This window comes from Rhipicephalus sanguineus, unplaced genomic scaffold, assembly GCF_013339695.2.
Source record: "Rhipicephalus sanguineus isolate Rsan-2018 unplaced genomic scaffold, BIME_Rsan_1.4 Seq7499, whole genome shotgun sequence".
Taxonomy (NCBI): Eukaryota; Metazoa; Arthropoda; class Arachnida; order Ixodida; family Ixodidae; genus Rhipicephalus; species Rhipicephalus sanguineus.
The window spans coordinates 22,853-44,849 of record NW_023615902.1 but is presented as its reverse complement, the minus strand read 5'-3'; the positions used below and the strand labels follow the sequence as shown (position 1 = coordinate 44,849).

Here is a 21,997-nt window from a genome sequence, read left to right as displayed (position 1 = left end):
GCATTACCTATTGCATTGTTTACGCACACCGGAGGCGGAGGAAGCGGCGCCGGACAACTACGCCACAAAAATAGGCTGTTATGATCTCATAACAGCTGTAAAACAGTGCATGTTACTGTAATAACTTGGACGCAGCACACAGGTCCAGAACACCAGAGCGTTTATTGCCGCGTGAATCCGTTCGAGCTTATATGCCCCAGCAACAGTGACGTCACGAAGTGCCGATCACTAGCAGACGCTGGCCAGCGTTTTAATCCTTCTGCTACGCTATAACAATCCTCCCCACTTAATCCAAAAGAAATAAGAAAATACACATCACTCATAGTCAGAATGCTTAAACCAGTTCGGCTGACGACGCTCCCGAGCACTTCGCCTCAAAGGCACGGGAGATGCATCTGCAGCTGTGGTATCCAGATGAGGACCACTTGGCGGCGAGTGATGTGGCAAAAGGGGCTGGAGAGTCGGGCTGGGAACCCTCGAAGTTGTTGCAGCGGTGCTCGAAGACAGTGATGGTGGTGAACCAACTGGTCGAGGCATCTGTGGCTCAACAAACGGCTTTGTCGCCATCTCTGGCGGTGGTGGTGTTGTAGGCATAAAGGGTGTCTCGATCAAAGGGTCAATTGGCGGTGGATCAGTAGCAGGAGCAGGCAACCGCATACCTGCTTCTGGGCCAGCGAATGATGGGCGCAAATGGTCAACGTGAACGAATCGCACTTGTTCAGCCACACGCACAAGATAGGTCACGGGGCTAACCACTTGCGTCACTATGCCCTCTTCCCAGGAAGAAATCTCGCCGCGCACACACTTCACCCACACTCTCTCTCCCACTACAAACACACGTTCACCACCTCTTTTGGTGTCCGATCTTACTTTAACGCGGACTTGTTTGCTCACCATATCACTCACAAAGTCCGGTTTCAGGAAGGTTAACTTCACTCTAGGCTGCCGCTTCAGGAAGAGCTCGGCTGGCGTCTTACCTGTAAGCGTATGCGGTGTATTGCGGTATGACATAAGAAAACTATCTATTCCCTCCTGCAGCGATTCTTTTTCCCTGGTTTCAGATTGAGCAAGCACCTGTTTCAGTAACACTTGTTTAGTCGTTTGTACTAGGCGTTCGGCAGCCCCATTAGAACTTGCGTGGTAGGGCGGTGTCCTTGTGTGTTTATATTATTCTTTGCCATAAAGTCGGCAAACTCTTGTGAAGTAAACTGTGGCCCATTATCACTAACAATTTCTTCCGGGAAGCCGTACGCCGAAAAAACACTGCGCAGCCTGCGTATTGTTTGCGATACCGTCATTGAAGACATCACCCAAACTTCAATCCACTTAGAATAGGCATCGACCAAAACCAGAAAGTTGTGTTGGCCCTTTGATGCAAAGTCTAGATGAAGTCTTTGCCAACACTTCGCAGGATATGGCCAGGGCTGTAGGGGAGCCAATTCAACCGCTGTGCGTGCACGCTGGCACACCCTGCACTGTCGGACATACTCTTCAATACACTTGTCTAGTCCCGGCCACCAGACGAAACTGCGTGCCAGCATTTTCATTCTGCTGGTGCCAGGATGATCCTCATGCAATAAGGCTAGTACCGACGTTCTCAACTGCTCCGGTACAATTACTCGTGACCCCCAGGTCACACATTCTTGCTCAATCGAGAGCTCAAAACGCCGTATGTAATACGGTTGCAGATGTTCTGGTACGTCCGCAGGCCATCCCGAGAGGGTGTACTCTCGAACAGTGCACAGTATAGCATCTCTGGCTGTCGCTCTAGCCACATCCTGCGCCGTAAGTGGCGTACACTCAAAAACAGATAAACACTCGGCTTCATCTCCTTTTGAGTCGCAGCTCAAAGGAAGTCTTGACAGCGCATCAGCTACTTCGGTTTCGCTGCCCTTTCGATACTTTAAGGTGTACTGATGAGCTGCCAGTATTAACGACCACCTTTGTAGTCTAGCCGCAGCTAGGGAGGGGGTCGGTTTGTCTTGGCCAAGAATACCAAGAAGTGGCTGATGGTCGGTGTAGAGTACAAACTGGCGACCAAAAAGAAACTTGTGATATTTCTTAAGCCCAAAAATCAGCGCGAGCGCTTCCCTTTCACACTGAGCATAATTTCGCTCCGCTGGGGTCAGAGTTCGTGAGGCAAAAGCAATTGGCCGTTCTTGCCCGTCTGGCATTACATGAAAAATAACGGCTCCAACACCGTACGCGGAAGCATCACACTGTAGCGCCAGTGGTTTCCGAACGTCAAAGTATGTAAGCGCTCGACTATTGATAAGCAGTAGTTTAGTGGCTTCAAAAGCGTTACCACACTCTTTAGACCAGATCCACTTTTGCTCTTTTCTTAGCAACTTGTGCAACGGTTCTGCCACCATTGCTAAGTTTTTCATAAACTTCCCGTAAAAGTTCAGCAAGCCTAAATATGCTTTGAGTTCTGTCACGTTTTTTGGCGGGGGAGCATCTTTTATGGCCTTAACCTTCCCCTCAGTAGGATAAATGCCTTCTGAGCTGAGCTGGTGGCCCAGATAGCGCACTGAGCTTTCAAAGAATTTGCATTTCTCCGTCTTGAGAGTAATATTGTGCTCGCTCAGGCGTTTCAAGACTATGTCTAATGTTTTATAGCACTCATTCACGTCTTTGCCTGCAATGATAACATCGTCGATGTAGCAACCCACGTTTTTTATTCCCATAAGCACCTTATCCATGAGCTCCTGAAACAGCGCTGGAGCACTGGCAATACCATACGGAAGCCGATTAAATTGATAAAGCCCCTTGTGAGTGTTAACTGTGAGGATTCGCCTTGAATTCTCGCTTAACACGACTTGTTGGTAAGCTGACGACAAGTCAAGCACGCAAAATACCTTTCCCTCACAAACTGACGTGAACAACTCCTCTGGTTGCGGCAATGGATAATGGTCTATCTTAAGAACAGGGTTAACAGTGACTTTAAAATCACCACAAAGCCGTAGCTTATCACCTTCTTTCTTTGGAACTACCACCAAAGGAGTAGCCCAGTCACTGTGACTCACTCGTGTAACCACGCCGTCTTTCTCCAGTTCATCCAGCTGCTTTTCAACTGCTTCACGCAGTGCATAAGGCACAGGCCGGGCTCTACAAAACACAGGAGAAGCTCCTTGTTTTAGGACAATCTGCGCTTCATAGTTTTTGATAGCGCCTAATGTTGGTGAAAGACCCCCGCGTACTTCTCTCGTAGCGAAGCAACTCTATCATCTATACTTAAAGAGAACAACGACTGCCAATCAAGCTGAAATTTCTCGAGCCATGTCCTACCTAGAAGAGCTGGTAACTTTCGCTCAGCTTCACGCACAATAACAGCCGGTAAAACAGCTTGCTGGTCATCATACTGCACCTTTACATGACACTCCCCCAAAACATTAATCTTTTCACCAGTATAAGTTTTCAGCACAACCGTGGTAGGTTCACATTTAACGTGCGGAAAAGTCGACCGATACACCTCTTCAGGGACTACAGACACCGCGGCACCAGTGTCGACTTGCATAGGAACGCTGTTTCCTTCTATGGTCATGGTAACTATGTAGCCCTTCTTCTTGCCAGATGAATCGTGGCACGCGTACATCGTGTGCTCATCTTCACTGGATGATTCCGACACGATATGCGTTCTTTTGTGTAGAGCCTTTCTTGGGCACATTTTCTGCAGATGACCTACTTGAGAGCACCGGTTGCATTTATAGTTCTTGTACCAGCAGTTGTTGAAGGCATGCGCCTTACCACAACAACAACACTTGGTCTTTTTGTTCTCATTCTGCTGCATTGATCTTTTCTTTTGAGTAGCCGGGTTCACTTCATATTTGAGGGCATTTACAGCCGAGTTTGTCCCTCCTGCTTGCAGTATTGCTGTTTGCTTGGCTGCTAGCTCTCGCGCAAGAGCAATTTTGCAAGCACTTTCAAAGCCCAGGTTTTCTTCTGTGAATAGAGCCCTTTGAATGTCTTCGCTGCGGATTCCTGCCACAAGCCTGTCACGCATAGCATCTTTAAGAAAGGACCCAAAATCACATTTCCGAGCCAAATGCTTTATCTCAATGATAAAGTCTTCTACACTTTCGTGCTCAAGCTGAACCCTGCGGTTAAACCTGCACCTCTCAGCTATAATTGATATCGGGGGGCTGTAATGGTTTTTCAATAGAACCTTGACTTCATCAAAAGTCTTCTCCCCAGGAAGTGATGGTACAACCAAATTCTTGAGTACTTCATACGCTTCCGCCCCGATCACTGTCAAAAATACTGAGAGTTTCTTCTCTTGAGCTATGTCATTCGCACTGACAAAGTGCTCGAAACGCTCCAAGTACGAATCGAACGTCTGAACTTTGGCGTCAAACTCCTCTATCTTGCCCAACCTCGACATGGCTGTAGCTAAATGAGAGTCAAAAGGCACTTATCGTATTGTAGCCTTCTCGACGTTTCAGCGTCCGTTGCTGCGTTGTCAGGCCCGCACCATTTGCCACTTGCGAAAACGCCTTACGCGTCACCTGCAGACGCCTGCTGCGTTGGGTAGACGGCCGGTGCAATGTCCAGACATGATCTCCAACAGCTTTCACGTCGCAGGAACGCATCCCATACGTGCCGGCTCCCGGTGGCTAGTCGACGCTCGGCAGGCCCGAGCAGACGCATCCCATCCTCGTCAGCCAATGTAGTAACTTGGACGCAGCACACAGGTCCAGAACACCAGAGCGTTTATTGCCGCGTGAATCCGTTCGAGCTTATATGCCCCAGCAACAGTGACGTCACGAAGTGCCGATCACTAGCAGACGCTGGCCAGCGTTTTAATCCTTCTGCTACGCTATAACAATATATACACACACAGTGCTGGGCAGTATCGAAGCTACAGCATAGCTACATGTATCTTAGATACTCTCTGTGTATCTTGTATCTGTATCGCGATACGTCTCGAAAGACGAGTATCTGTATCTGTATTTCTGATATATTTATTAATGTATCGTGTATCTTAAGATACAAGATACTCCTATAGGAATACCACCGTACGAAACAGTAATCGCTGGCTCAAATCCGCTTCTCAAGCTGGTACTGGTGCCTACAAACTGCCTGAATAAAACTAAGCGCAGTGACAATTTTATTTTTCCACCAGAGTCCACGAGTGAGGGCAGGCGATGAGGTGTGCGCGTCCCTTTTGGTGGAGCAGAGGAACATGACAGCGCTCGCGTAGTAACGACTGAACAAGCGCGCGAACGTCTATGCTTAGCTCACGTGCCTTTCTTTTCTCAATTTTTTTTTCTTTTTTCGTGTGTTAGTGCCATGATACTTACCCTTATCCACTGTCCAGCGCCGCTTACCACAATGCGTGCGGCGATTATCGAGCCAATTCTGATGCCTCTACCCTGCGAAGTGCTTCGTTACGAAATCTGACGCATAAGGTTGCTTTGCGTCTCGTGGCTTTCATACATCACCGATATGAAGGATCTTGTGGATGTAAGTTCGACTTACATGCGATTGACTTATGTGCAGATAAGGTCCTAACTATAGCATCACTTGTACCGATGCTAGATCTAATAGACGAAGCGTTTACCTAACAGAAGATATGTTCATGTACCCTATCTTCCTGCTGTCGATTTACTCCCGGCCGTGGCGGTCGCATTTTCGATGCAGGCGAAAATACTTCAGACCCGTGTACTTCGATTTAGGTGCACGTTAAAGAACTCCAGGTGGTCGAAATTTCCGGAGCCCTCCACTGCGGCGTCCCTCATAACCGTACCGTGGTTTCGGGACATAAACCCTAACGATTATTATTATTATATTATTATTATTATTGTTATTATTATTATTATTATTATTATTATTATTATTACTAATATGTTCCTGCTATCTTTATTCAAAGAGTTTTTGAAATCATAATTTGATTTTTAGCACAAGTGCTTTCTTGGTCCATCTTGTGCGTCCCGTACATTACCTAGGGCTCTGAACTGTTTTTTTTTTTCGGTCTGGTCACAGCAATATGTCTCTTGTAACGCGCTGCCAAAATAAGCTCTCTACTTTATTCTTAGTTTGAACTGTCTGCTTTATTTCTGCTACTGTTTACGCATTTACATTTCACTTGAGTTTACTATTTTGTCAAGGAGACTTTGAAAGCAAATATGTAATTATGTGGGCGCGAAGTGAGTATACAATACCAAACATTCTGCTGATTGCTTAGTAAAACAGCGAAATTGAGCTTGCATTGTAATTATAAAAATAATTAGGAGCCACCTTAAAGTTGATAAGAAAGGGATTCGAGAAACATTGCTATACCAAATGATCTGTTTTTCTCATGGGCGTCCCAACAAGCCGGTTCAGTCAATTTTTCATAGGCACTAAATACTTTATTGTCTTACATTAACAAGTAAGTTGACGATATATACCTCATGCTTGCTTGACCTAGCTATTAGGGGTGCCGCCTGTATTGTGTTTCAATACTTATTCACGATGAATGTTTGATACAGAACGGATTTTCTATTTTATTTACATAGATTTGTTTTCCTTTCTTAGGCCTCAGTAATTTTTTTTTTTTTACTATTACTATTCGCCAGGTAATCGGGCAATAGCGTGAATAGCAGCGGTGTGCTGCGACGATTTGTGCAACTATACTGCCACGTGCACTTATTTCTTTATTTTGGTGTGATTGAATTTAAACCGCAACAAAATTATTAGCAGTGCTCGGCTCAAGCCGCAACGCGATGTTTCGGAATCTTCGCGGTTGTTTCAGATTGTTCCGCTAAGATTACGCGCAAAGCCCAGCCGCGGCGGCCACATTTCGATGGAGGCGAAATGCTCTAAGCCCGTGTACTTAGATTTAGGTGCACGTTAAAGAACCCCAAGTGGTCAAAAACCCCAGGTGGTTTAAAACCCCTAGGTGGTCGTTTAAGAACCCCGGGTGGACCTCCACTACGGCGTCCATCGCAATCATATCGTGGTTTTGCGATGCAAAACCGCAGCAATTATTATTAAAATTATGCGCAGGACGCGAGCACTGTAGTTCATTCGGGAGCTTACGCGAGCACCAGCGGTAACGTTGGAAGGTTCGATCGCTGATGTGACCACGCGTTCCGTCTGTGATCAGAATACCGAAGGCCAACGACATTTATTGCCGCTATCAGTGTACGGAGTGCTTTGCTTGTATTATGAGTTGCTTAGTTTTCTGGGCACACGTTTGCCAAGTGAGCACTTTAGTCTCTACCAGAGTGACTGCCGCCTTCTTTATCCGTACCACTAGGTGACAATACAATAGGTATTAGGCATTTCTGGGGTGAACATATTCTCTCGTTGAAGAAAAATTGTTAAAATATTGCACATTAGTGAGTATATTGATAGCGAACGTTTTACGCCAGCAAATAAATAGAACATGAAAAGTCATTGCAGTTTTATGAGCTCTATACGTATACACAATGTGTCACGAAAATTGTCGCTAGCAGCATTGTCGCTGCTGTACACCGGTGATTCAGTATTGCGTAAACGGTCTTTTATAGCCAAGGTAAAACTCCACACCGGTATTTGCACCATCGTGCGAAGGCCTCTTATTGAAGTTATTGTAATCAGATTGCGACCGGCTACCTGGTCGGCAAGCTGAGCAGCGACGCTCATCAATTACAAAAATGACAAGCAAGAGCCGCTGTCAGTGAACAGCTGTCCTGTTAAGCAGCCGAAACAAATCCAAATAAGTTCTGTCGGAAGTAAACTAATGCACTTTGAGCAAGAAGGACAAAAATTTTGAGATACTAACAGACATTTCATTAAAGTGAAACAAAATTGGTCACAATAAAGAAATGTTCAAGCAAACCTTTTTGTGCATGGGCGTTCGCTACTACATTGTGGTGGTCTATAATAACAAATTTGCGAATGTATCGAAGTATGTTAAGATATATTTGGCAAGTATCGTATCGGATACAATTATTGCTGTAGTATCTTGTATCTGTATCTCCAATACTTCTTGCCTGGATATCTTGTACCGTATCGCGATACAATTTCAAAGTATCTTTGCCCAGCCCTGTGTGTATATATATATATATCTATATATATATATATATATATATATAAGTATGGAGAGGTGGCACTTCAAGAAAACTTCATTTATTACGTCGACGTTTCGGTCAGAGCCTGACCTTTCTCAAGACGCTTGAGAAAGGTCAGGCTCTGACCGAAACGTCGACGTAATAAATGAAGTTTTCTTGAAGTGCCACCTCTCCATACTTATACGGCAACCAAAGGCAACCACTCCTTCAACTATATATATATATATATATATATATATATATATATATATATATATATATATATATATATATATATATATAGTATCTGCCTCGAGGACCACATCTTCTCTTTAATGCCGGTTCAAGATAAGCGCCTATATTCCCGGATGCATGAGCGGGGCCCGCTATAACACTAATCTACTTAAACTCAATACGTCTAGATAAATGTCTCTTTACTTTTCGTTGTATTGTCTTCCCATTAAAATATTATTTCATTTCTTTTCAGGGTGCGGAGTTTGAAGAACCTGCGCGTCGTGGATGCATCTGTCATGCCAACCATAGTAACTGGAAATCTCAACGCGCCTACCATGATGATTGCCGACAAAGCAGCGCGCATCATTATTCAAGATAATCCGTAGTTCACATTACTGGCCTTTCACACACAAGCCATGTTTTTTCTCTCCTCGTTGGGGATACGTTGACAAAGCAAAGTAAAAAGACTGAGCTGCTAGAACGTTGGCTTTTGTAGTATATGGCAGTCATTGCTAATTTATCTTAATCATATTGTTTTAAGCATTAACCAGTGAATAATTACCATTTCCTAGCTTGAAAGTAACGTTGTTTCCGCATTGCTTATAGAGAAGCATGTATGGTGGCCAAGAAACACATTTTTAAAGCGTAAATCACTGCCATAATCATCGCTATCACCAGCTCGGTGAACCGTTTCGGCCACTCTACGGAAAACCCACCTCATGCCCTCATGTCCACTTTCTGTCCGAAAGTTCTGCCGCAGATACCCACTGGTGTGCACGAAATAAATTATGCGTACCTCATATATTGATCGATGGTCAAGACACTGTTCTGTGTTTTCCCGTTTTTCGCCCAAGCAAGCGCACTTTATGTCTATCCGCAATTACGCAAAATTTTGACGCAGCTTCATTAACTTCACGTCGCGATTATTGGTTAAACAGCGGAGCTGGTGGCAGATTATTGCTATTTCATTGCTGGACTTTATTCATAACCTTTAATTGACTGGAGGTGAGTAGGGGAGCTTGCCCAGTTTCTGTGGTGCATACCCGCTAGAACCTGATTGGCACTTACCCACTTGGCTTGTTATAGACAGCTTCATCTTTAGTGGACCTAAGGTCATTATTGGGGCTTGCCCGATTTCTGCGGCACATACCCGCAAGGCTGGTCGGAAACTGCTTCTTCATTTTAAGGCGAAAGCCCTAAATGCCTCATCAAATGCGAAGTTTGACCGTCGGCGTCTCGCGGCGTCGGAGACGAGTGATGCAAAAAGTGCAAAAAGTAATCAAGTGATGATGTCACCATGTTACGCCATGACGACCTCATAGATCCCTGGAAGTTATGACGTCCTCATGATGACGTCATCGCTTGACATCGTACCTTGGTGAAAGGTGGCCCGATCACGGGGGCTATGAAAAAACAGGTGAGGTGCCTCCGATCTTGGAGGCAGTGCAAAACTATGGTAATTGCAGAAAGCTTTTTAAAGGATGGCGGGGTAGCGTTAGTACATCGACTGAGAAGCAAGAGATGATGGCTTTCGCCTTCTAGTCGGCTTAAGTGACTCTATAAGGGATCCTGTGAGTTTTTAGTTGGTCAGTGGTAGGGCTCGCCCAATTTTCTTGGCGCATACCAGCTAAGCTAGTTCTATAGAGGTTCTTCGTTTTAAATGCGAAGCATTTCTTAGCGAACCTTTGGCACTTTTAGCGTTTGTATCTATCTATCTATCTATCTATCTATCTATCTATCTATCTATCTATCTATCTATCTATCTATCTATCTATCTATCTATCTATCTATCTATCTATCTATCTATCTATCTATCTATCTATCTATCTATCTATCCCCCTACGCCTGGGCGCTCTCGTGATCGCATCCTTAACTTGGTGTAGACCAAACTTGGCGTAGGAAGGTAAGAGGATTTGACGAATATGACTCTCGGGTCATGACATGAATAACGTGAAAATCCTGTCGCGTGCGTCATCAAACCCTTTCCTCCAGACACGTGTGGCACATACCCATTTACCACGGGCCGCGGTGTACGGGTATGCGCCACAGGTGATTAACAGTTTATATCTACCTAGGAACAGCGAGAACAGACATTGGTGATATAAATTTGAGAGCGTTAAGAGAAACTGACATCGGCAGCATTGACCCAACGAATCGAAGGAATAAAAATTAGGATGCCAGCAGGAATCGAACCGAAGTATCCTGCGTGGCAATAAGGTATTCTACCACAGAGCCACGCCAGGTATAAAACTGGTTTAGAAAAACAGCCTGCGCAGATGTAATGTCGGTGCAACGTCAGTTGTGGTTGTGGCGCTGGCTGTCTAATTTTACAAGAAAGCAATAAACACTAGATATGTACTCCTACGATACAGGCGTCATATTAGAATAACGTCTGTGGTTCCAGTGTTGACTCCGCTTTTATAGCAGTTTAATAAATATTGCATTTGTGTTGCTATGATTGAGCAAGCTATGTTGAAGCATCGCTCGACCCCGGAGGAATATATTAACGAAAGTTACAGATGATATTCACATGCTATCACCATAAAAGGCACTTAGTTTTGATAATACTGACGTATGTACACTCTTAGCAAACGACCGCTTAAAGGACCCCTGACAGCGAAATTTTTGTTGGTGACTTTTTTGCTGTAATTTGTAGCTTTGTGTCTGGTAATCTCTAAATTAAATCGTAAATGCTCTAGCGTATCGTACAACTAATTCTAGCGTAGTTAATTGTGACCATTTTAGCATCACTTCAAAACGCCCGCCTAAAAACCACAAGAAACTGGCGCCCCACGCGGGGGAGTGTCAAAGACCACGTGCACTCAAGCTGTGGTGACGTTGACAGCGCGGTTTTCAAATCGGGGCCCCGCGCGCGGTAGAGATTGAAAGTATGTGGGTGCCTCTGTATGGGTTAAACCTGTTAAGCGCGTGTCCCCTCTCGAAAACTACCTCGAGAGCAGCCCGACAACAGAGCCAGAGGGGTTCGGAACAATAGGCCTCGCCGGGTGCCAGTCGTGGTATTGTGCACGTGCGCCCCGCAAACCTTCTGTGACGTCCACAATACTTGCTTTACTCGTGGAACGTCACACGGGGCCTCTATCTACGTCATACCAGGATGTCGCAAGGTGCAGCCAACTCAAGTGAGCACTCACGCTTACTTTAAAACCAAATTAAGATATCTTAAAGGCAACGTTCGTCACTAATAATCGGTCAGATGTGCCCCCGTATACAGGAAAGTCAAACAATACAAAGATCTCGAGGTTTCAATTTTGGTGTCAGGGGTCCTTTAAAACAACGCATATAAGACGGAAAGTAGGTCAGATTTTCGACGCTTATAAATGGCTCTCTAAGCGGCCTACTTATACGGCTCTTTTATGCGGCCCTTCTTTATGCGGCTCTTCCATATGCGAGGCCATCTCGTTGCCAGAAGGCCGTTTAAAAGCGACCGCTTGAAGTAACGCATACCGTCGATTTGGTTAAGCGGTATTTCAGGTCAAATCTGTCCGGCTTATTTATATACGGTCGAAATATAAGTGGTACTTCTCGAAAATGAAAAAAAAAAAAATCTTCTACATTTTATTTGATCGTGCAGTGTTCCCCCGTTTTTTTTTTCTTTTGCTCTCTTCAGCCTTCCAACTCATGAATATGCATTTACACATCACAAGAACACTGCACAGAGTGATAAACCATGTATCAACACACACACTCTACCACGGGGATTTGAACCCAAGCCAGCCGCGTGACAAGCAGACACTGTATAACCACTACGCCACCGCACCACGCGATCTGGGTGGACTTACGAGGCTTTATATATGCACTTCACGTTATCTTGGACTATTTTATGATCGGTTACAACGCTCTAATTTTGCACATGTGATGCGCGTGTATACGTGTACACGACCTTAAGCGAACCCTCGCGGGCAGTCACAGTCAGTTTGTGTGTGGAATTATGTTTCTCGTCGGACGACTTGCGCATCCCGCACGGAGACGGAGGTGAACAATGTACGATGCGTTTCCGAGTGCATTTCCCTTTGCCCGCATCATACAACAGCCAAACGTGCCCTGATGTGCAACCAGACGCCAAAGAAAAGTTTTCTGCGATATTTGACGCAGTACAGGCGGTGGAAGTCAGCTGATCTCCTCTCCACTCGGCGAAGTACAGTCTCCCACGTCCTTCACGAGCATCACGTTGATGTCGGTGCGTTTATACGGACAGTATTGTGTAGAGTTTCATATAAGGTAATCGGATTAAAACACATGATCGCTTATTCGCACAACAGGTGGGTTTGGTGTAGTGCAGCGCATACGGGGCGACGGACCAGCTTTCAGAACGAGCGCGCTAATTTCTCTCCGAGATAAAGAAACGTTGTTGAGTCGAAAGAACAACGAGCCTTCGCAGAAAAAGAATGCAGTCTCCTGAGCTCAAGGCTGACGGCGCCGACGAGCGATGCCGTGGAATTGTCGTGCTAGGGAGGACGGCAGGTCTGAGGTTGTTCGTTCTCGTGGTTCGTTCGTTGTTGACAGTTGGAAGTGATGCTCGCCTTGGCTTCCACAAACGATGAAACGTAGTGCATGACTGGTTCGGAAAGAGCACGCATGAAATGGCTTGCATCACCCGTTAGAACATAGGTTTCCTGCCAAGCGTCGCATCAAAAGAAGCTAGCAATGCTTGAAATCGAATGAAGTCACAATATGATCCAGCTTTCAAGGATAAAACCATGCTATTTCTTCAAAAGTCAGAAGTGGCCTGAAGGATTCAGGAGGATCATGTGAACAATTATACTGAATAATGCAACGGTTAACCTGAAACATTCTAATATTTAATGGGCGCTGTTAAATCTAAATACCAACCCCAAATTAAATATGCACTTGTTTTGCACCTTGAAGGTTCATGAACGTTAAGCTCTACAACATGTCTCAGTTGACCGCATATCAGCGTCGAAGAGCGATCTGGTGGAGGCCCTGTGTTAAGGAACATGGCAGGTTGAAGGTTGTTTTTGTATTCCACCCGTTGTCGACAAGTGAAAGTGATTCTTTCCTTGGCTACGAGATGTAATCGGAGCGACAAGGTCCAGTATTACCACGTCATCCAGTCGAGTATGCTTTGAGCCTAACGACGCTTTAATGTATAAAGCAAAATGCTAAAAGGGGCTCGGGCACTCTCCCTAGCACGACAATTCCACGGCATCGCTCGTCGGCGCCGTCAGCCTTGAGCTCGGGAGACTGGAATAAATATTCACCTGTCTTCAAAATGTGCAGTCAGTAGCATCCTGCTTGATTCGGACCATAGGACACGACATGTAAACGTATATTACTAAATAGAAGATATAGAGGAACAATTGTTATACTCAATAGGTGTCATAATTACAAATAACAGCTGCAAATAAAAAGCACGCTTTCACACTAATACCACACCCATAAATGTTAAGCTTTACATGTCCCAGTCAACCTCCCTCATGTTCGATACCAGGGGCGTAGCCAGAAATTTTTTCAAGGTGGGGGCGGGGGAGTCAACCATGCTTTATGTATGTTTGTGCATGCGTTTGCACGTCTGTGTGTATATTACGCAAGCAAAATTGAAAATTTTCGGGCGGGGGAGAGGTTGAACCCCGCCCCCCTTGGCTGCGTCCCTGTTCCATTCCATGTAGCTTTACGTGCACATTTATTTAAATATCAGCTGTCAGGCAACATCCATAGCTTTGGCTAGTGCTGCAGCTAATACAAACTGTGCTTGAGAATACAAGATTTATTGCCCGTACCAACACTAGCTATACACAAAAAAGTCACAATTTCGCCCCAACGGCGAAGCAATGAATGCGATAGCAATAAATTGGAATGTAACGCGAAGAACGGAAAGCAGCTCGAAATTGCCAGCGCGTCGCTCGAGCCCAAAGGACGCACGAAAAGTACGCACACAGGGCGAGCGCGAACTATCGTGCGTCACAGCTCGGCACCTGAAGCGCACTGCTCAAACATAAAGCAGGACGCACGAAACCAACGAACAGGTACACACAGGACGAGCGCGAACTGTCACAGTTGTTACTTATTTCTGTTTGAACAGCGCGCTAAACGCGGCCGCTGCGAAGTGACCTTCGTACGCTCCGTGGCTTCAGCGCGGACATCGCGGGGAAAGCACAAGACATACAACCAATAGGTGGATAGCAAAATGACGTCTTCCGGTTCGATGCCTAGCTCGTCGCTGTTTCAAGGTGTGTGCCGTTCAGTGTAATCGGGGAGAAAACGAGTACTTTCTGCGACGCGGTTGTTGCCATTTACCTTGCCTCCTCCCCGATTACACTGAACCGCACACAAATTGAAGCAGCGACGAGCTGAGCCTTGACGGTTCCTAGAACCGGAAGTGCTGTAGCAGACGACGCGCAGTTTTGCTATCCACCTATACCACCGCCCGCTACACCCCCCCCCCCCCCCGGCCGCCCCCTTCTTTCCTCGAGATAAGCACACGAAGGCGACCACGCCCTGTAGGGCGAAGACCAACGGCGTTCGCACGAGCTGGGCGATCATCTTTAAAGCGCGCACATCGCGCCATCTATGTGGCGAAGAAGAAAGCATGCTGAAGGAAATGGTATATATAAATTGCTCGCCGTTAGCAGGCTGAGAGATGGTACTGTTCGTGGCGTAACCGTCTAACGCCGCTCGCTGGAATGCGAGAGGTCGCCCGTTCGATTCCGCGCGTCGGAAAGTTTTTTCTGAATTATTTTTCTTTGTGGCTTTTATATATATATATATATATATATATATATACACATATACATATACGGTGAATGACGGCGGCCGGCGACGGTAAAAATCAGCCGTGACTGCCCATATAATTTCTATCGCAATAAAAAATTACGCCATCTCCCGTTATGGGGACCATGAGGCGATGCGAAGCCGGCGCACTTGCACGATCGCGTTCCGTTGACGTTCGTTGGGCATGCTACCGACCTCGCATCGTGGACCGCGAAGAGGGACGCTACGCGCGTCATATCTTCCATCTAGCCTGGCCGTTAATTCTCACAGGGCGAGCGGGGAACGCGGTCGACAGGCGGGTGAGAGGGGCGCAGCGTAGGAGAGGAGAGAGAAGGGGAGGGGACGCGCATGCGCTCGAGCTCATCGCGGCGTTGCGCAGGGGAGGATTTCGGCATGTCTAGCCCGCGTTTCAGAGGAAGAGTGGAAAGGGGGAGGGGAGAGGGGAGCGGAGAGGGGAAGGGGAGACGGAAAGTGGAGAGGAGGTGTGTGGAGATCTCTGCCTTGCACTTGCTGATCAAATGAGCGTTTGCTTTGTTACGTACAACCTAAAGAAACCAACAAACATTCAATCCAAAGAAAGGAGCACGACCGCCGCTGTAAGACCTATATATTGGTACAGTATTTGATGCGTTAGCCGAAGGTTGTCTCGGTCCCTGGCGGCAAGTTGTCTCTTCGTGCACTTCAATTTCTTTACATTTTACAGTTAAGGTGGCGGTCCCACTCCGGCGGCACCCGCTCCGCTTTTTAGCCATTGTTTACTGGCGCACTGTGCTTGCTCTGCTCATTGAATTAATATGAGTTGTATTGCATTAGAAAGTTTACGTTCTCCGCTTTGTAATGACAGGTAGTACTGTCGCCTAGTCTAGAGCGTTATTTCATGGCAATGGAGACAGTGTGAGCAAAAAACAGCGTTTTTGCTGTACAAGCCTCCGTTGTACTGCCAGTGCGGCAAAACTGTTCAACATAACGAAATGAAATTTGCTGAGCCTTTTAATGAAGCATTATGCAAGGTTTCTATGAAGAGATATTGTCAGTAAAGCTGTTAGAAATTCATGCAGGCTCTAATGAAAATGGGCAAAACAATGAAAGTTGATGAGTAAATAACATTTCTTCTGTTCTGCGTAGAACATCAATAATGAATGGGTTTCCAGCCTACCGTGTACTTTATGCCTACGTGAAGTTGTTTTGTATTCTCATGAACAGTTCATGAATTATCACTACTTCAATTCGGCAATTTATGGCTTTACTTGGTCAGGCATTACCGACGAAGGGACAAAACTATCCAAGCTGAAACTCTGAAATCTTCGATATTCAAGCAGCAAGCCTTTCTCTGGGTTTCTATGAAGAGAAAATTGTCGTAAGTTAATTAGAAAATTTGCAGGACAGCAGTGAATTTAGCTCATTTTTCTGCTTGCCAGGTTCGTGCAAATTTACTTTTTTTTATTTTAAAGGCTAATTCACAACAAGTATTGCACATTAGCAGGACCATGTAGTGCCTTGTAATTACCAGCACTCACTAACTTCACGAAGAAGTGCTTGAAACAAAAGATTTTCAAGAAATAATCAATTTCGCAAACATTTTTTCATGGTGGCGCCATCTGTAAAAAAAATATCAAGTTGTTTCACGTCAGTTCCGAGGTTCGTCAAAAGTGGCGCCTCTAAACATTACTAAGCCACCAAAACACGGATGGGTTATTTCTCCAGATTTTGGCATAATGGCTAAATCTAGTCGACACGTCTTCAATGCACAATGTAACCCCATGAGGCTGCTGAAAAAAGAAAGGAAAAGAGAGGGAGAGAGAGAAAGAAGGGAAGATAGCGTGTTGCACTGTACATCATGAATGCATAGCTAGCAGGATAGGCTATTGTGCCGAGGATTCCAGGAATTGCTTGGTTGCTTGCTTTTGTACTCAGGTGACTGTAGAAGCGTTTTTGAAGTATACAAAGAACTTGACCTTGCCTCCTCATATTTTTGAGGCTCGTATGCCAATACCTAGAAACCTGCTTTCCGGGAACCACGCGGTGAGGTGGCGAGAGCTTGGCAGTGTATGTGTGTTTGACTATTTCACGTGATACCCCCTGGCGTACACTTTGCAAACACCTGTAAGTTGGCTTTCCAGCTCGAATATTTTCCTACAAAACTGTTCGTTCCCTGACTGCTTTTCTCCCTCTAAACTTATTCACCCCTCCACATTCCAACGCGGGCTCAGCACCAAGGCTTTTGAAAACATAGTGCAGGAATGTCACGCCTCATTGTAAGTTCCCTCTTGCACTTAGAGAAAGGGGGAAACGAAAGAAAGGAAACACTTGGATTAGTGGTGAATGGAAAAAAAATGTTTGTCTGCCCTTCTGGTAGAGGCTTTCCTGTGGAAAACAAACTTGCTCGCGCCTGCTCTGTAACTATTTTGCAAGCTGTCAGTTATAACGAGTCTCATTGCCCCGACTGCCGCGAAAAATGCAGATGGCTGCGCGAGCTCTGGAGCTCCCAGCCACGCACAACAAACCAAATGCCACGCGTCGCGACGCAAGTTTTGAAACGCATCATTTTCAGTAGGTTATCTTGTCGTCGAAATATGTATTGTATTTACCAGCGTAATAATTACACTCGCGTAATGGTAACGCATCCGCTTTCATAATTTTTTTTTTTTCGAATGATATCGTACCCTCGGAAATCACTCATGTGAGTGCCATTTGCTTGTTGCAATGCACAGCAAGCGATCTAGCAGAGAGGTAGCAGAAATAAAGCTGGGGCAGTGCGGAATAGACAACACGTGCACAATTTACGCTCTATCAACTAATAATTTCTACAAAAACTAAGTTTAGCAAATAATCTGTTTGCACATGCAGATCATGTGGTATCTTATTTTATAGGCACCCTTCACTGACCAAAGCGCTCTACGTAGCTCTTATTAGAGAGTTTTAGCTGGATAGGAAAATACGGTACGCAAATACGCTACCGTATGACGGTACCAGTCCTCCTTTCCAGGTCGTCAACCTTTTGCCGGTGAAGGCACCCCGACACCACAAAAGCTTTTTCAAAAATTGCTGTGGGGTTGTCACGCCTCATTGTTGCCCGTCAACCTACGCATTGTTAACGAGACACCTGTCGTTTGGGGTACGCATTGTCACGGGAATGGGGAGCAGCAAAAGCACAACCAGCGGGAAAGGAGGAACGCTACCGTACTGCCTTACCGAATTTGCGTACCGTATTTCCGTAACTTGCTAAAACTCTATTTACTGTCTCATTATCGAAGGCATCGGCGGCCATATACACCTAGAAAATGAGACGTTCAAAGAACACATGGAAGCGCTCAAACGTGCCCCTCCTATGGACCTTTTCAACGAAGGCTTTCTGGGGAGCTTCTGAATGTAGGGACATATGCATGAGGTCAAGCAGCACATGCGTGACTCCCACACTACATTTACAGTCGAACCAAAACTGATGAGAGCGGAGGCATCTCTAATTACTATGCAAGCCAACACTGCCGGTCTTCATGGCCAGTATCAAGCTTTCTCGAGAAGTCAGAAGTTGGTTCAGAAACCGAATCACTATTTCCAGCAACCCTTTCGGCAACATGGCTCGTCGCCTAACCACTCTAATGTAAATACTTCTACCTTTCCACGAGAGAGAGCGGGCGCCTCTTTTGTGGACACTTGCAAGGGAGTACAAAGGCTCTCCGGGCGGTGCGTCTTTTTTTTTTCTTGGGGAACAGGGAGAAAGAGGGGGGGGGGGGGCTTCAGGCACATTTGCAACGTTCCAAAGGAGCTTATGGCAACAGCTGCACCCCTGAAAAGGAGAGATTAGTTGCAACAGGTGCAGGTCTTCGCCACCGCCTGCTGCGACAGTGAAGAGCACATTTTCCTCCTTTTTTTTCGAAACATGACTGAGTGGCGTCGCCTGGTGTCTCGGGAAGAACCACTCGCAAGATGGCGACCGTAGAACCGCCACCTTAAAGACTACAAATATCGGCCCTATACTTTCCTTGGTTTCATGGTCCGCCCCCAAATGAGGTTGTATGTGACCAACAAAGACCGCCAATGATATTCATGAACGACAGAGGACCAAGCTGGGTGCAGTGCCTGCAGACTTGGTCTAGCCGTATAATAAAAAGGCTGCATGTTAAAAATATATATACATTTTAATTAGTGTATTTACAAGTATGTACATTTCTATAAACGCGATGAAATATATACACGAGCTGTTTCCGATGAGTGACTAGAAATAATCGAACGAGAAATGCCGCTCGAGCAAGCATTGCGATGAGGGCCCCGGGCAGCGTGATTCACGCGGATTCATTCTCCGGGCTCGGTTTCTTTACAAATGGATGTGAGATTCACCGAGCTGGGCGAGGTACTTCGGGTCCACCTGGCAAGTCGAATACCGTGACTGGCAGGAATCACCGCTGCGCCCGACACTCGATGCTTCCTGGTAGACCGCTACAGGGGAGGATGCCTGGGGCTTGATGTCTTTGAAGAAATCGACGACCTTGCGTCCGTAGGCGCCGAATTGGTGAGGATGGGCCGCCATTGAGCAAACCATGAGCGCCACGCAACGGCCCGCGTCGTTCGCCTGGATGAACTGGAAATAGCGGCCCACCACGCCTGCGTCGATTGAGCGGACCGGGCGGCTGTGGTTGGTTTTGGTCGCGTACAGCTCGGTCTTGTTGTCGGCGGAAGATCGCGGTTCGGCGGGTGGAGCCGTAGTAGTCGCGGGATTGGAACCCAGCTGGACTTGGGCTGCTGCGCCGGTGCCATGGCCGACGCGGAAGCCACCCTGGATGTAGCCGCTCGCGTACTTGGGGGCTCCGAGGAGCCCGACGGACTGGCCCCCAAGCTGCTTGAGCTTGCCGTTGATCTTGGCCCTCAGCAGGTCGACCTTGGACTGCACGACACCGGGAACGGAGACTTCAGCCACGACGAGCTTGGGTACGACCAGCTTGGGAACCACGATTCTCGGCAGCTGGGGCACCACGACCTTAGGGACGACGATCTTAGTCTTGGGCAATGGTGGTAGCGTAGGAATACGGATGATGGGCTTCGTCACGGCGGGCACCTGAAGTGAAGCAAATAGAGGAATGCAAGTTAACACCGACTGTAAAATGACTACCTAGGAAACCGTGCTCTGGAGCACGAAAATTTATGAGAAAAGACGCATGTCATGTTAACCATCATTGGATATGCTGCTACGTAATGTAAAAAAAGAAACCACGGTGAATTCTTTCGAAAAGAAGGAGCACTAACCTCGATGTCGACGTGTACAGGTTCCGGAGGGGACGTGACTGGTACCGGGCTCTTGAGACTGCTCCAGGCAGCTCCTTCATCAACGTCCTGTGCAGGGGCGTCCTCGTACCGCTCGAGCCGAGAGTCGTACGAGATGGTGGCCCGAAAGGAGCGGTTACCGGTGATCATGGCGAGGGCCTTGGTAGCTAGAGACAGCTTGTAGGCGACCAGGGACTGCGTCGCGTCCTTGGCCAGGTTTCCAGCCCAGATGAACGGCGCCAAGGCGAGGCCTAGCTTGGCCTCGGAGTCGTCGGCCAGGGAGACGATCAGGACGCCGACCAGGGAAGCGACGATGGCCGTGGAGATCTTCATGGCTGATGCTGCAAGAGTCTCGTCAGCGAACAGGTGAGTGACATTTCCACGGTTCGAGCCCCGCTTTTAACCTCCCCGCTGCTCGCTCATTGGTCTAGACGCGTGAGTGACGTAGCAGGTGTCAGGGACTGCTGATTCGCCACTTTGCTTTAGACGCGTGAAAGACGTAGAAGGTCATTAGGGTGGCTTGTTGGGCAAGTTGGTACATAGTTCTTCGTAAGGAAATGCCAGCAGCACTAAAGAAAACAGAAGAAACTGAGCCAGGAAAAAGAGACAGCATCCAGCATCCTACCTGTTCCTGTCTCTTTTTCCTGGCTCAGTTTCTTCTGTTTTCTTTAGTGCTGCTGGCATTTCCTTACGAAGAACGTAGAGGGTATCAGGGACTGCTGATTCGCCACTTTGCTAACCCCCTCACCAGCCACCATCACCCCTCGCCTCCTTCCCTCTCGCCCTCGCGTTTCGGGAAATCCTTTCCCAGAGTGCCTCGAAGAAGTGTGGAAAGGAGGATTTACCGCCTGCCGCGTGGCAGCGAGAAAAAGAACACGTGTTTTCAGCTAAAAGTGATTCTCGTGGCATCCTTTTTGCACCTGAACGGCTGGTAGACACATAATCTCAGAAGAAATGTTAATTAAGAAGGAAGAACTTGCCAGTAAATATATCATTAACGACTTAGGTATTGCCAAGAATGCCTGGTAAAACAAAGTTTGGTTTAAATACCAACACACCGTACTGCACAGATGAGATCGTGAAGGAAGCCATGCGAACAACTATAAAGAACATCGAGCATCGATGACATGCGCGCAAAATATCCATGAATCGTACTGCACGTTTTCCTAGCCCGTCACAGCGTCCACACAGGCAAAAATAAGTAGGCAATCATCCTGCCCGGTTATTCGGGTTGTAAGGTGAAACGAGAAAATGCACAAAATGAATCGGTTACAGAAACGCGGCTTATGCATATCAATGGCTGAAAGACGTAAACAACGGCCAGCCAAAAAAAAAAGTTACCGATCATAGGACTGCGCGTGTTTTTTAGTATTTGACACTTAGGAAGCGTGAAAGTGCCCTAAAAACTGGCAACAAATATAAAACTGAAGTAGAGCCGAAGCTAAATCACCCACAACTCCATTCGAAAAAAAACAATGCTCGCAGCGTCGATACATAGATAATTGGCGCAACAAGAACACGCACAGTTGGGAAAGCGCTTGAGTAGGTAAATAATAATAACGAAAAACGTTTACAAGTAAATCTAAGCAAGCGCACGTTCTCGCATATCGTCCACGATATATTGTGGTCACTCGGAACGGGATCAACCCTAAAACCTCGGCTTAACTCCCCAACATCCTAAGTTCCAATCTTTCAAAGCTTCATAATTAAACGCGTGGTCGAAATTATATATACATACT

The 21,997-nt window shown here is 46.6% G+C and overlaps 1 protein-coding gene across 1 annotated transcript; it reads right to left on the bottom strand.

Moving 5' to 3' along the window:
• Positions 1 to 3,172: 3,172 nt before the first annotated feature.
• On the bottom strand, positions 3,173 to 4,381 carry LOC119378251 (uncharacterized). The gene has a single exon (XM_037647445.1). The coding sequence runs from the start codon at positions 4,379 to 4,381 to the stop codon at positions 3,173 to 3,175; it is 1,209 nt and encodes a 402-aa protein (XP_037503373.1).
• Positions 4,382 to 21,997: the final 17,616 nt, after the last annotated feature.